General features: G+C 40.9%; 2 protein-coding genes across 12 annotated transcripts in view; one reads left to right on the forward strand and one right to left on the reverse strand.

Annotated features, from left to right (window-relative positions):
* Nucleotides 1-10,568, forward strand: part of LOC121588642 (flotillin-2) — a 156,287-nt gene extending 145,719 nt beyond the window's left edge. For 9 of the 11 annotated variants that reach the window (XM_041906798.1, XM_041906799.1, XM_041906797.1 and 6 more), the window contains 3 exons: nucleotides 3,825-4,177; nucleotides 4,268-4,666; nucleotides 5,503-10,568. In XM_041906798.1, coding sequence (XP_041762732.1) covers nucleotides 3,825-4,177; nucleotides 4,268-4,666; nucleotides 5,503-5,682 — 932 coding nt within the window. In that variant the 3' untranslated portion in view covers nucleotides 5,683-10,568. Of the gene's footprint in view, nucleotides 1-487; nucleotides 561-2,202; nucleotides 2,612-3,824; nucleotides 4,178-4,267; nucleotides 4,667-5,502 lie in introns of those variants that run through there. The other 2 variants (XM_041906802.1, XM_041906803.1) reach the window with 2 other exon arrangements.
* The window catches only part of LOC121588634 (glucose dehydrogenase [FAD, quinone]-like), a 38,619-nt gene that overhangs the window by 12,465 nt on the left and 11,943 nt on the right, over nucleotides 1-14,211 (reverse strand). The window lies entirely within an intron of this gene.

A 14,211-nucleotide genomic window follows, 5' to 3' on the forward strand; every position in this document is an offset into this window, starting at 1 on the left:
ACTTCCACAGCTTGCTTGCAACATTCCCTTACCGATATGCAACATTCCCCTAATTGATTGAACTATTCCTTACATGATTTAAAACCCTTATGGGGGGATGCTCTATTCTAGACTTGAACCCACGATGAGCATGTAGCTAAGGCGTGCGAGTTGACGACCGTACCACGGGACAGGCATTTTATATTCTTGTAATAGAGTCATCTGGATGTTGAAGCAATGAAGTTTTGAATTGAATACTCTACTGTTAAGTTTGTTTTTATTCGCAAAAAATTGAAATCAGAACAGAAAAGGCCTCATTTGTTTCGGAAAATACTCATACCAGTACTGCGAGTAAATGTGGCTAAAACTAATTTCACGTGTATTCGCCACAATACGTTGCCATAATACACAATGAATAAACACTGGGTCCACTAACCCTGCAACTGTGGCAAGGAATGCGTTTTAGTACGAGCCAATCGTCACCAGCTGACACTGCTTTTCGAATCAGACTTGTGTCGACAGTCGGCGCGTCGTGAGTGTGTCTTCAGAACCGGCTGATAAGGGAACATCGAAAGAGTTTGGTTCGTACCAACGCAAACAAGTGCCTCCATTCCAGTTAGTTCCGTTCATCAAACACCAGTACGCTTTACGTATTGCAGCGAGTGCGTCATCGGGTGCTGTGAACGTTGGAAATGTGTTGTCTAAGGTCAAAATGTGATTATCTTACAATTGATGGCACGAGCTTTGCGTATTCAAGCTACAAGGCTTATTTCGGTGCCACTCATTGGTGAAACACTTTTAAACCATTATTCGTACCACCATGCTAAATGACATAACATGATAACAAAGAAAAAAGTTATATCTGTTGTCTCAGAAAATGTGTTAAAATGAACTGGAGGAGCGATTGAAACGCGGTTATTAAATGTGCTTAGCATCTCATTAAAAGTGTGATATTTTTATTTGTGGATAAAAAAAATCTAGTTCCATTTGGTCGAAGTTGATCACGATCCGATGTTTGGCGCCAAGTTGTAACTTACTATGGACCACACTGTGGCCATAAGCAATTGTTACATGATACAGGTTTTTCTAGTTACTACCCCCCTCAACCACCAGCAATTGGCATTGCAAACGAAAGAGGCCAAAGTGAACAGCTCTACTTTGTAAAGTAGCATTTTACAACGTCGAAATTGCTTGTCACGTGCAAAATTACCTCCTACCCTCCTCCTTCGGCCCATCGACAGGACGCTTTACTCTTGGCGCGAACGCTACACCGAGAATTAGTGAGGCCGTTCGCTAAGAGTGTCTATTTTCATCCAGTAAACAGTACAGGGTAACGTTGCCGGTTTATTGATTTTTTGCACATGGCTTGAATCGACTTTTCACGGTACAAGACCTCCTGTTGCATGCTTGATTTAGTGGTGGTGGTAGGTGAACTGGTACTGGTTGCTGGAAATAGTTTGGGCACCAAACAATCGTTACCAAAACAACGATTGCATGAATAACCCATCGGGGGTGTTCGATACAAAGATACCGGTATAGAAACGCAAGCTTACCTTTATGGCATTTCTTTTGATGATGGGTTGGCAGCTATCTGCGATTGTGCTTGATTGCGATACAGATAGCAGCAGTCCGTCTTACCGCGGTAGTGTAGAGCTGGGGGGCTGATAACACTAGCGACAAATCTTGCAGCAGAATCGCTAACCATCAACCGGTAGTGGAGTTGTTGGAAGTAACCCCACGATAAGCAAACTGCGCTTGTATGCCGTTGTCTCAGTTTTTTTTTATATCTTGGACCCAAGTTTCTGCTCCACGGAAGGTCCATTTGCAAGACGACTTTATTACACTATCCGTCAAGGTGGTGCTCGGTGGTGTGCCCCAAGATAAACACTGGCGAAGATTGTTTGCGTTTTGAGGTAGTGCTAGTACACTTCCACTTCCGCGAATTGATTATACTTCCGCGTAGAGAGCTGTAAATAGTATTAAAAGCGGTTCCCTTCTTACTCTTGAACGGAATCGATTGGTCATTTGCAGGAATCGATACGCTCACAAAGCGACGGTTCATCGTGATCTTGAAGGTTAGCCGTGTCCGTGTGCTTGCGAAGCGCAGTGCAGTTTGCATTCGAGTGCAGTCGGGCAGCAACATCGAGACCAGGCTGTGCTGCAGCCAACTTTGTGATGGCATTAAACAGTGTAGAGACCATTTATTTTTTGTCTTCCGAACAGCCTACAGCGTCATTAACGGCAAGCACCGGTCCTACAGAGGAAATAGTAGTTTAATTTCCGTTAAAGTGTTCAAAGTAAACAGTGCCGAGTGACTGTAAAGTTGAAAAGTACAATTCGCTATAACAACGATCTGCTGAAGTGATTCGCTTTAGCGATAAGAAACTGCACATACATCGTTCGAGGGCCCAGTGAAGTTATACAATCAAAAGCCCTCTACCGATCGCCCTTCCTGTCCAGTGCTTCACAAGTTCTTCTCCGGTTTTGTACCGAGTGCATTGGACGAACGTCGAACTATCCGGACTCTGTTGGAACAGTTTCAAAAGTTCCGAACCAAACAGATGGGTTTCGTCTGGATGGGTATGCTACAGCTGGGCATGATCTTTGGCGCTACGTACGGTATCATCAAAAGGTAATGAAAAGTGTCCCCCCTCCCCTGTACTGTGTCACCGTGTAGACATCACGCCGCTATTATCTACGTTCTTTTGTAGCGAAATGCATTTTACGGTCCATGGTGTGCTTTGGATTTACTAGAAATGTGATGTAAAGTTTTACAGTTGCACCACTTTCCTTTTCATTGTCATTTGTGGTAATGGTTTGAATAAAAAGCAAGGGCAATAAAATAAACTAACCCTCCCCCCCCCTCCCCTCTCCACCCTCCTCCCTCAGATTATCATTGCTGTGCTTCTTCGTTAACCCGAGTCATAGGTTGCATAGCCGAGTATGTTCTGTTCATTATGTAGGCATAACGTGACCATTGTTGAAGGTGATCATCATTCAAGTTCATATTAATTGAGGACAATGTTAGTCTGCTGGCAGTAATTTCTTTTATTTAGATCATTGATTTTTTTTCTACGTTAGTAGCTGAGCGCAGTTAAGAGCTATAGAATCGTTTATGCGATCTGACAAACAGTTGGTATTTTACAAAGTATAGTGATATTTTTTGTGCCTTATTCATCATTGTTATTATAATGCGCTTTTCTTGTTGGATATGACAGTTGGATATGACATGAGAGATGTTTAGTTCATTGTTTTAATTATGCTACTTTACTGCAAGTTATGTGTACATAAATAAACACTAATTTTTTTTCGCAGCTTTTATATACTTAGTTTATTGCAAACATATCTCTGCTTTAGTTTTTTATGCTTTTCCTTTTTCTCAAGTTTTTTGTTAATTATTTTGACTTTGAGCGAGTTCTATGGTTATTTTCAGTAATTAATGAAGGGTTTTCAACATGCCCGTCATGGGTTCAAGCCCCGAATATACCGTGCCCCCATACGTAGGACTGACTATCCTGCTATGGTAACAATAATAAGTCACTGAAAGCCAAGCTCACTTCACTAGTGGGTACAGGCAGGCCTTGACCGACACCGGTTGTTGTGCCAAAGAAGTAGAAGAAGAAGAATGAAGGGTTTAATATTACTGCCGAATCCTTTCTCATTTACTTTTGATTGTTCTGACATTTTAAAATATTGTACTATTCATCACTTCTTGAATTTTGTTTCCACTAGTTTTGTTAATTCATGCATAAGATTATGCATCGCAAGACAACGGTACACAAGAACTCAAAACACTTCCGATGAATAATTCGTACCATTATTGTCACCACTACCTACCATTACAGGAACGCTTACAGTCGAGGAGGTGTACAAAGACCGCGACCAGTTCGCGGCACTGGTGCGCGAGGTCGCGGCCCCTGACGTCGGCAGGATGGGCATCGAGATACTGTCCTTTACGATCAAGGATGTGTACGACGATGTCCAGTACCTGCAGTCGCTCGGTAAGGCGCAGACGGCGAGCGTGAAGCGCGACGCTGATGCGGGTGTTGCCGAGGCTAATCGTGACGCCGGCATACGGGAGGCCGAGTGCGAGAAGAGCGCCATGGACGTCAAGTACTCAACCGACACCAAGATCGAGGACAACGCACGCATGTACAAGCTGCAGAAGGCAAACTTTGATCAGGAAATTAATACGGCGGTAAGGCTAGCAGGCTCTTTCTAGCAGCATTCATCGATACCATGATGCTAAAATTTTCTCTTGTTTTTTTCTGGTTTTTGTATCTCCCAGAAAGCAGAATCGCAGCTCGCGTACGAACTGCAGGCTGCCAAAATTCGCCAGCGCATCCGTAACGAGGAAATTCAGATCGATATCGTAGAGCGCCGCAAGCAGATCGAGATCGAAACGCAGGAAATCAATCGAAAGGATTGCGAACTGAACGCCACGGTGAAGCTGCCGGCGGAGGCGGAGAGCTACCGCGTGCAAGCGATTGCCGAGGGCAAACGCACGCAAACGGTCGAAAGCGCACGGGCCGAGGCAGAGCGCATCAAGAAGATCGGATCGGCGGAAGCGTACGCCATCGAGCAGGTCGGAAAAGCGGAAGCGGAACGGATGCGTATGAAGGCCAACGTATACAAGATGTACGGCGATGCGGCCATCATGAATATCGTGCTCGAATCACTGCCTAAGGTACTGTGTTAAACTGACTACCTCCGATCGGAAATTCTGATTCGTTTTCTAAAGCATCAGGATTTTCAGTAAAGTACGAATCAGTTGCGATAGTATTAAACTACAGGAGATAATCAACGCATTCTGTGTGTGGTGTGCGACCAATGACATGGAAATCTCCATCATCAAGTGGCATTGAACTGGACTAAAAACTCACCTTCAGGACACATATCGAGAACATTATTGACAGAGCAAATAAAATGTTAGGTTTCGTTATCCGACAATCTACTGAATTTAGAAATCCTTTGTTTTTAAAGACATTGTTTAATGTCTAGTCTGATCCATCCTTGAGATCAGCTGGGTAGTGTGGTGTCCTTAAACAATAGGGCGAAAATTGAATCTTTGCAACGTAGATTTACTAGAGTCGCCGTTCGTTGCCTCCCTTGAAGGGGAAATTTGAATACGCCTGACTACCGCACGCGATGTTTGTTGCTTGGGCTGCAATCTCCCGAACATCGCTGAAAAGTTGCACAAAGTGTGTTTGTAGCCAAGCTGTTGAAGCATCAGACTGACGCTCCTGAGCTGCTAAAACATATCCCCATTTACGCACCAGCCAGAACTCATAGACAACGTACATTTTTGCAAAATGAGTCTAGAAGAACTTTAGCCTCATACAACGACCATCTCTTGACAATGTGTAGACTGTAGACAATGTGTTCAATTCTCATTTAGAATCATTTGACTCCCATTTGACTACACAAAGCTTTAAAACTAGGATTTTTTTTTATAATTCGTACGCACTCGCGGTCGAAATAAATAAATAAATAACTTATTTCCCATCTCCTTTTTTTATTCAGATCGCAGCTGAAGTTGCGGCGCCATTGGCGAAGACAGAAGAGATCGTCCTGATCGGTGGCAACGATCAAACGACGGGCGATGTGACGCGTCTCGTTGGACAGCTGCCTCCAGCCATCAATGCCCTGACCGGGGTTGACCTATCGAAGGTGCTGGGCAAGATACCCGGGGCGAAAGCATAATAAGGCGAGCTGGCGAACGCATGGAAACCCCGACATCCTGGGCACGACATCTTGAAAGCAAAAGTGCACTCACTCTAGCGAACACAAACGAACGAAACTATGCTTCTGTCTCATAACGTCACTGTTAGGAGGACGAGCGGAAGAAAACGAACAATCTCTTTCGCAGAGTTTACCTTCGGTACCGTACAGAACGAAATCTACCAGTCCATCTACTACAGCAACCTCGATCGATATTTCTATGATATTCTTATTACACTTGCATCACTTTGCTGCGCAGTTATTGCAACGTGAATCTTGATTACATTATCGTTTCATGGTTATGGGATCTATTGCTTTTATTCTACGTTTTAGTTTTTGCCTTCCGTTACATGTTAATTCTTCTGTATTGCACACGATGATCGAACGCAAAGTATTACGTTCGGTAGGATGGAAATGCACGAGGCGAGATCGCCGCGGCCGCGTCCAATGTGTATAACATTTCAAGCGTCAAATCCTCCACGCTTGCTATCACGCTCGCTATTCTGCAGAGGTACTCAACTTCAGCATTTCAGCGTTTCCGCGCTAGCCGGTAGCCGTAACTGGATTGATTACCGAGCTATACGCGTTTGATTTCTAGCCTCATTCAGTTAGATAGTTTTCTGTTTTTGTTTTTCTCATTTGACGTAACGAATATCTTGTTTAAAAAATGCCATATATTGGCTTGCTAATATTAATTACTGTGTTTGTCACGCTAGACCAGTCAGACGAAGGGTCGATTCCCCGCACCAGTGCGCGAATCAAAAGAGGTCAAGAGTCCTCAGCACGTCCGTATGGGATCGACTGGAACTGTAGCGAACACTTTCTTTATATTCTTTTCGCATGCTGCAATATCATGTTAATTACTAGGGTGAGGGATAAATTGGTTTCAAAAAATTTATAAAAAACAACACATTTATTGAGTTGCGTACTCATATAACGCAAGATTTCAAACCTACTTTATATCGCTTCTTTACCACCAGAATCGTTGCAAGTAAAGCCACAAGCTTAAACCGTTCCAATGGTGGTGATGCTAAGAGAATTAATAGATTTCCTTGAATTTCTCTCAAATAAATTAAATGGTTTTCTATAGTTTGATGCAAGAACAAAACATTACACAATTTAAAAAGAAACACCAACGTAAACATAATTTCTCAAATAGATACATCTTTTAGCACGAAAACGGATGAAAAGATAAAAGAAAAAAGATAAACGACAAATTATACGCAAAAACGAACAAAAATCTAGAGGACTCATGTCGCAAAAAGAATCATGGAATTCTGTGTTCAGTTTTGGATCAACATTATATTGTAAAGCCTGTCCAAACAAGTTGAACCTTTAAAGCAAATTTGAAGTAAAATATTAAAACAAAACGCGTTGAGCAACAGTTAAAACAGTTGAGGAGGTTAGTTCTAGGCAAATTGAATTCCGTTTCTTAGCGACATTTATGAAGAAAAAAAAACCGCTTTGTTTGTACTATTAATGTAAAAAATGAAATTTTCACCCAAGTTTTGTACAACAATTGTAGCATATTCATTTCAAAAATTTACCATCGCAAGAATTATTTTTCTTTTTCGGATTTTCATTAAATACGGCCAGTACATTCGTTGGTGGGTGGTAAATTTCGCAATGAATCCAGGACTATTTACACATTCGTACGCGTTGTCCTGCTGTAAAGTGTGCAAACCAAATGCCTACCAACATTTTTGTTGCTTCTCAAAGACTATACTACGAAATGGAGAAAAGTCAACTATCCATATTTACTAGCAAAGCCACAAATAAACAAATTTCTCCAACTATAGCTATTCGGCCGACGGGTCCGACGGACAGGAAGATAGTATACACACAACACTACTTACATCTGTATAAATCCCATACTATCATATGCAAGTAGCGAACGTAACACACACACATACAGATACACAAACAATAAAAAGAAAACAAACCTCGATTTTGACAATGTTGTATAATATAACGATAAACGAAACAAAAACCAAAAACCATTTTTCCTCTTCCACCATTCTCGAGAGTACATTTAGTGCGCTTCGTAAGATTCCTAGCTCTATGATAAAAAGAACTATACATATATAAAGCAAATCTCTCCTTACAGTGAAGTTAGAAATGTCGTGTAACGCAACTTCCTGTCTTGCTTGATGCCCAATGATTCCTTTCTAAACCGTAACAAACAAACTGAAAATAAATGTTGAACGAAGAAGAAAGAGTATGAACCACATAGAACGAACAACAGACCAGTGTAGACATCGTATCGTAAAACACTCACATACAGACACAAGAAAACATGAATCACGTCGAAGGAGCACACAGTGAAGGGTAGCAGCTACAGTAGTAACAGCAGTAGTAGAAGTAGAACAAACAAAACGGAGCAGCGTAACAAAGAGAAACAACGTACCCAGAAACAAACAAAACAAAAAAGAATCAGAAAAGTGTATATTTTTTATACTCCTTATACGAAGACGTGATTATTGAAAGAGTAGACAAACAGACGAACGAAAGAAACCATAAAAGGCAAAGAATAGAGAAGGAGCAAATACAAAAGAAACAAAACAACAGATAACACAACACAACAACAGTAGTAAACAAAATAATCCACACTCCCACACACGCATACACACACACTCACACAACAGCATCATTTGCATGTGAAGCAATGTCAATGTAGTGAAGCAGAGCAAAATAGGCTGTAACATGATAGAAATGATTCGTAGTGTGATGATGATGATGATGATGATAGCGAGCAGCGAGAGATACCACAGTGCTTGACAGAAGTAAGGTGAAGAGCGATACAGTGTCTAACAAAATCACATACACCATCTAGACAAATATTCAGTGTGCGTATGCACTAGAAGAAGAAAATCAAGTAAATCGAGTACATTATTGATTTTTGCATGGCATGAAAGGCATACAGTAACAGCCGATTGATCGATGGGGAAAGCTCCCGTGCTCGTGTTCAAATGTTGTTTTCTGTAACCGTTCCACAGTGGCATATGTGTGTATGAATTTGTAACGATATTGAGATTGCATTTATTGAACCAACAGTCCAAACGCTCCAATATTATGTTTGTTCAACAACTCACTTTTTTGCTGGTGTGATTAAAAAAGGGGAAATTAATCAGTGAAAGTGACAACATCCCACAAACAAATACTATAACCAATAACAAACACCATAGACACAGGTGGAAATCAACAATGAAAAATGTAAACAAAGAACCAGATAGAATGTTACCAAGCAATGAAAATTGATTGACGTATAGGATACATAAACAAAAAAAAACAAAACGATTGAAGAGAAATAAGAACAAAAGCAAAACCATACAAGTAAATTAAACGAAATACCGTTCGATAATGAACATTAAAAAACACAAGCAAAAAGGAGGATCGAACAACAATAGAGTAAGAAAAGTAACAACGTGAAGAAGAAGAAGATAAAATCTATAGCAAATGGTGGCATTATAAACAACGGTCATTATAACGACTACAACAAAATCGTAAACGGAAGTAAATCGAAGGCAAAACAAAGCAAATGCATTCTAAACACACAATTTATATAATTTCCACGTATAAAAATATTGTAATCTAGCACAATAAGAGCATTTGGGGCGAGCGAAAAGACCAGTAATTTAAGACTCGGAATCATCAGAACACCGTTCCCTCGATCGTGTGCGTCCAGTCCATGCATGAAAGCGCGTAAACTTGTTTGTGTGAGCAATGTATGTCTGTTTTGATGTTTGATTGTTTCACTGTACAAGTAGGTTTTGTCACGAAAATATCAATAGTAACGTTGTACCCCGTACACGTCATCCAAAACCCCGATTGAACGGATGCACATTTTAATACGCTCGTACATACAGTGTTTGCTATGGATATTTGGTTGTTTACCATATTTTTTAGGTTTAGCTCTCGGTTTATTGATCGTTTCCTGCATATTTTTGAATCGTATACTACTTAATGGCACCCCCATTGAAAATCAATACAAACTATAAAATCTGGGAAACGCTCCATAAATCTTGGGACGAACCCAAAACAAAATTGGGAAAACCAAATATTCTTGCGAAGCGAACAAATAATTATGGGAAAATCCTGCAATTGTTCATTATCGGTTTCGTACTCACAGTGCAGCGGAGAAAGTATTGAATTGATAAACTATGTTTTCTCTCTGTTTCTGTTTTGGTCTACTTTCTTTGCTGCGTGACAGCGCTATGATTAATGAAAACGCCTTTCGGGTGGGACATGAAAGCGTCTATAAAACACTCATGTCAAAGAAAATCGTTAACAAGATAATAGAAAACAGAAAAGCGTTAAACAGGAGGAACATAATACAATACGACGAACAGAAAAAAAAAACAAATGCGAATATGATTTCTAAACGAAATCAAGAACAGAGATCAAAACAGAGATGCGCGCGTACAAATGAAAACCAGAAACTATAAAATAAAACCAAGACAGTTGCACCTTTCTCCTTCACATCGTCCCATCCCGTCCCATTGCACATCCACTCTAGGCTAGAAGATTTGCTCCGGATGCATTAGTAATCTCGAATTAGTGTCATGTTGATTATAATCCGTTTCGCGTGATGAAAGCCCCGAATGTCACATAAAAGATACCATCAAGTGTCCGGTGGAAGGCAGGAAATATTCACAACTCTCGTCTCACGAATAACAATCGGTTTAATGGTCAGTAAAAAAATGTCCCTTAACACTGCGTAAATCACAATGTAAGCCTCTTCCGACCCAACTAACCAGCCACACACACAAACACACTTATATTAGCCGGCGACAGCGGTGTGTATGAATGATGCAAGATGATGTTTTCTGATTTCAATAAAGTATAACTGAAGCGATCAATAAATGTAATTCCATTAGTGTTGTTTTCTTAATTAATAATTAGTTGGTAAAAGAACACAAAAACTATTGAAAAGACAGTCTTTTCTCTCTCGCTTCTTCCGCTACCTTTCAGGGATGCTGCGACTTATCATACGAGAGGAAAGAGGACGAGCGAAGTGTGTATCCTTTCTCTCTCTCTCCTTCCGTTACCTTTGGGGGATGCTGCGACCAATCGAAACGCTACCAATATACCAGGCATCGTAACAGTAGATCATCCAAATCAGGAGGACGTTCTATCGATCCACACTCTCACCATGTCTCGCTCTCGCTAGTGTGAGAGGATCTAAAGCTCCTCTCTCTTATTAAGCGCTTATCACATGCTCTTATCATACGAGAGGAAAGAGGACCAGCGAAGTGTGTATCCTTTCTCTCACTCCTTCCGCTACCTTTGAGGGATGCTGCGACCAATCGAAAGGCTACCAAAATACCAGGCATCGTAACAGGAGATCATCCAAATCAGGAGGTAGCTCTATCGATCCACACTCTCACCATGTCTCGCTCTCGCAAGTTTAGTAGTTCTCCTCTCCATCCAAACCAGGAGGAAGCTATATCGATGCTCTTCATCGATCATGTTGATCCATTTGTCACGCTCTTACTAGTGTGAGCATATTTGTAGCTTACTCTCTCTTATCAGGCGCTTATCATACGAGAAAGACGAGCGGAAAGACGACGAGCAGAGTGGATTGATACATAAAAAGTAGCGAAATCCGGTTTAGGCTAGCACAGGGGCAAAGGTTATTAAGTAAAGAAGTAGAATCAACGTTAACATATTAAGGCCGGGCTACATTGATCGTACTCGCAAGTGTAATTTCGATTTTCACTAGCGCATCTGGCGGCGGCTGGTGGAAGCTTTTTTTGGTCGTCGGGGTAATGGTCGTGCCGGATCTCAAATTTAAGTAGTTTTTTAACCGTTTTTCGATGCGAAAACGGCTGGAATACTTGCACAATATGTTTGTCTATCAATTACAAAGCTTTTCCAGTCCAGTTGAAGTAAAACAAATGGAAAAATACCATATTTCCTGGAGCGGCTCCAAATTGTTTGGCAAAATGCTTCGGTCAGCCGCCGCCAGATGCGCTAGTGAAAATAGAAATTATACTTGCGAGTACGATCAATCGTACATTGATCGTACTCGCAAGTGTAATTTTTATATTCACTAGCGCATCTGGCGGCGACCAGCGCAAGCTAGATGTGGGTATAATTTAAGTGCCAAAATTATTCATACTTGGTGTCTCATCAAGTTTCGACCAGGCTACCTGTTTGCCGTAGGAAATGTTGATAAACGTCCATAAATTGCAACAAAGTAGGTCGTTAATTGTTGTTGTTGGACAAATCGTCATTCGTACAAAGCGCTGGGCAACATTTTTCCCCATCTTCCATTCTCTATCCATCATTGGGTAAAATTATAGCCTCCTCGACCCAAAACGTTTTTTGACAGATAAATTATGCCAGCATCTAGCTTCAACCCGCCGCCGCTAGATGGCGTACGCGTTTACAAAAATTACACTACCCAAGTGCCACAAATCCACTAAACGACCACTAAACGGCTTCTAAACGACTCAAGTTCTCTACCTAAACGGAATATAGAAAGACTTCGTTTAGCAGACGGCAAACGACTCATTCATTCTAAAAATAGCAAAAAAGCTGGTGGCGCTCTCTGTTGGTGGGATACCCCAACCAGTTGAGCTTCATCGCTTGGAGGAGAGCTTTCTCATTTCCTCTGTACTGTTGTATGGTTTCGCATTGAAGTTATGCATCGCTAGAACTAGAACGGCGATACAATTGTTTAATTACTAAACTCCAATGGAAACCACCAGTACTGAAGCAAGTGAGAATTGAGTTATGGTCGTTGGTGTTGATACCTACGTATCTGACCTGACCACACGACCATTCACATAGATTTTTGCTCAGAAAGTTATAAGGCTATATAGGTCATGATAAGATGAAACTTGTCGAAACACATTGCAAGAACAGGATAGAAATATAATGATGAGTTGTAATACGCCATCTATTGATCAAACCAATGAAGCTGTGGAGCTTTCATTTTTTTATATGGATATTCAATTTTCCAGTCGTTTAAGCTTAATCTGTGGCGCTTGGGTACGGAGTACGATCAATGTAGCCCGGCCTTAAAGGCCGAATTCGCTATCTGGGCAGTTTGAGAAACTACGTCGGCTAGCGCCCTCTATTGGTAAGTAGTCGCACTAACTACTCTCACGCGTAAATTCGACGCATCCCCACGCAGCATGGAAATGGATCCGCAAAGTGGGCTTAATTTTCATCTCTATGGAACAGGATCGCAGGAACCGAAGAAGGTATCCGAAAAGCGCGTGCATTCATAGACATCGTGCCCCCCCCCCCCCCCTCCCCCATTCCCACACAAATCCCCACCGGTATGGGCGAAACTGCAAGCAAAATAACCCGGGAAACATTAATCTAGAAGGATAAAGCGGCAATAAGCGATCGAGATACGCTCATTCTCACACACATTTTATTACATTTAATCGCTATTACGAATCCTTACAAATCAACCATGTTCAAGATTATTCTTATCACAGATGTAAATGTCAAAGCACTTTTTTCCATATGATACTACCTAGATGAAGCTTATAAAAATACCATACACATTCGAACTACTAGCCACGCGTAGTATTTTCCTATGATAAGAAACCTTTTTGATTAACATGAAACATGATTGTGCATTGAAAGAAGAATAGAATTGGTTCTATAGAACTAGGGTTATATTAAGAATAGTAATATATACATAGAATAGAGTAGGTTAATTTAAAATTGACTCATACCAATCATTCACAAGTACAAAACTACACAACAGTCTAGGAACCATTTAAAACTGCGCTGAACAAATAACATCTTGTATCTCGCACAAACTTTTACAAATGAAAGCGAAAAATGTGAAATACAATTACCGTTAAGCCGGTCTCGTAGTACAGTCGTCAACTCGTACGACTTAACAACATGCCCGTCATGGGTTCAAACCCCAAAGGGACCGTGCCGCCATACATAGGACTGACTATCCTGCTATGGGGGGAAATCAATTAGTCACTGAAAGCCAAGCCCACAAGTGGTACAGGCAGGCCTTGACCGACAACGGTTGTTGTGCCAAAGAAGAAAAGACAATTACCGTTAACAACAATAATATTAAATGATATCAAAATTATACATTTGGAAAATTTACTTAAAGAGTTAACTAAACGCCGAGTCATATACAACAAAAGCTTTCATCCGGCTTTTAACGAAAAGCTCGCTTAAAGCTCTTTATCGCTGTGTGAGTGTGGGCGCACAGTGAGTGACTCTCATGATCAATAATAGACGTTGATGCTGCGGTGAGTAGATTACCTGAAATTGTGCACGGAATGAGCTGTTTGTATATATCCGTTTAATGGTAAGCAGCAAGTAGATGAAACTCTACAGTGCATTTAAATATAAACATACAAACAGCATCATTTTTATATCACAGATAAATGTTGATGTTCGAAGCACACACTGTAGTGAGATTGAAAGACTCTAGATCAAGATTTAATATAAAAGGTTGTTATTTAATTTCAAACTTCAATGAAGAGGTCATCGATATGAGACGAACTGAGCTTTTCCTGT

Source organism: Anopheles merus, chromosome 2R (assembly GCF_017562075.2).
Source record: "Anopheles merus strain MAF chromosome 2R, AmerM5.1, whole genome shotgun sequence".
NCBI lineage: Eukaryota > Metazoa > Arthropoda > Insecta > Diptera > Culicidae > Anopheles > Anopheles merus.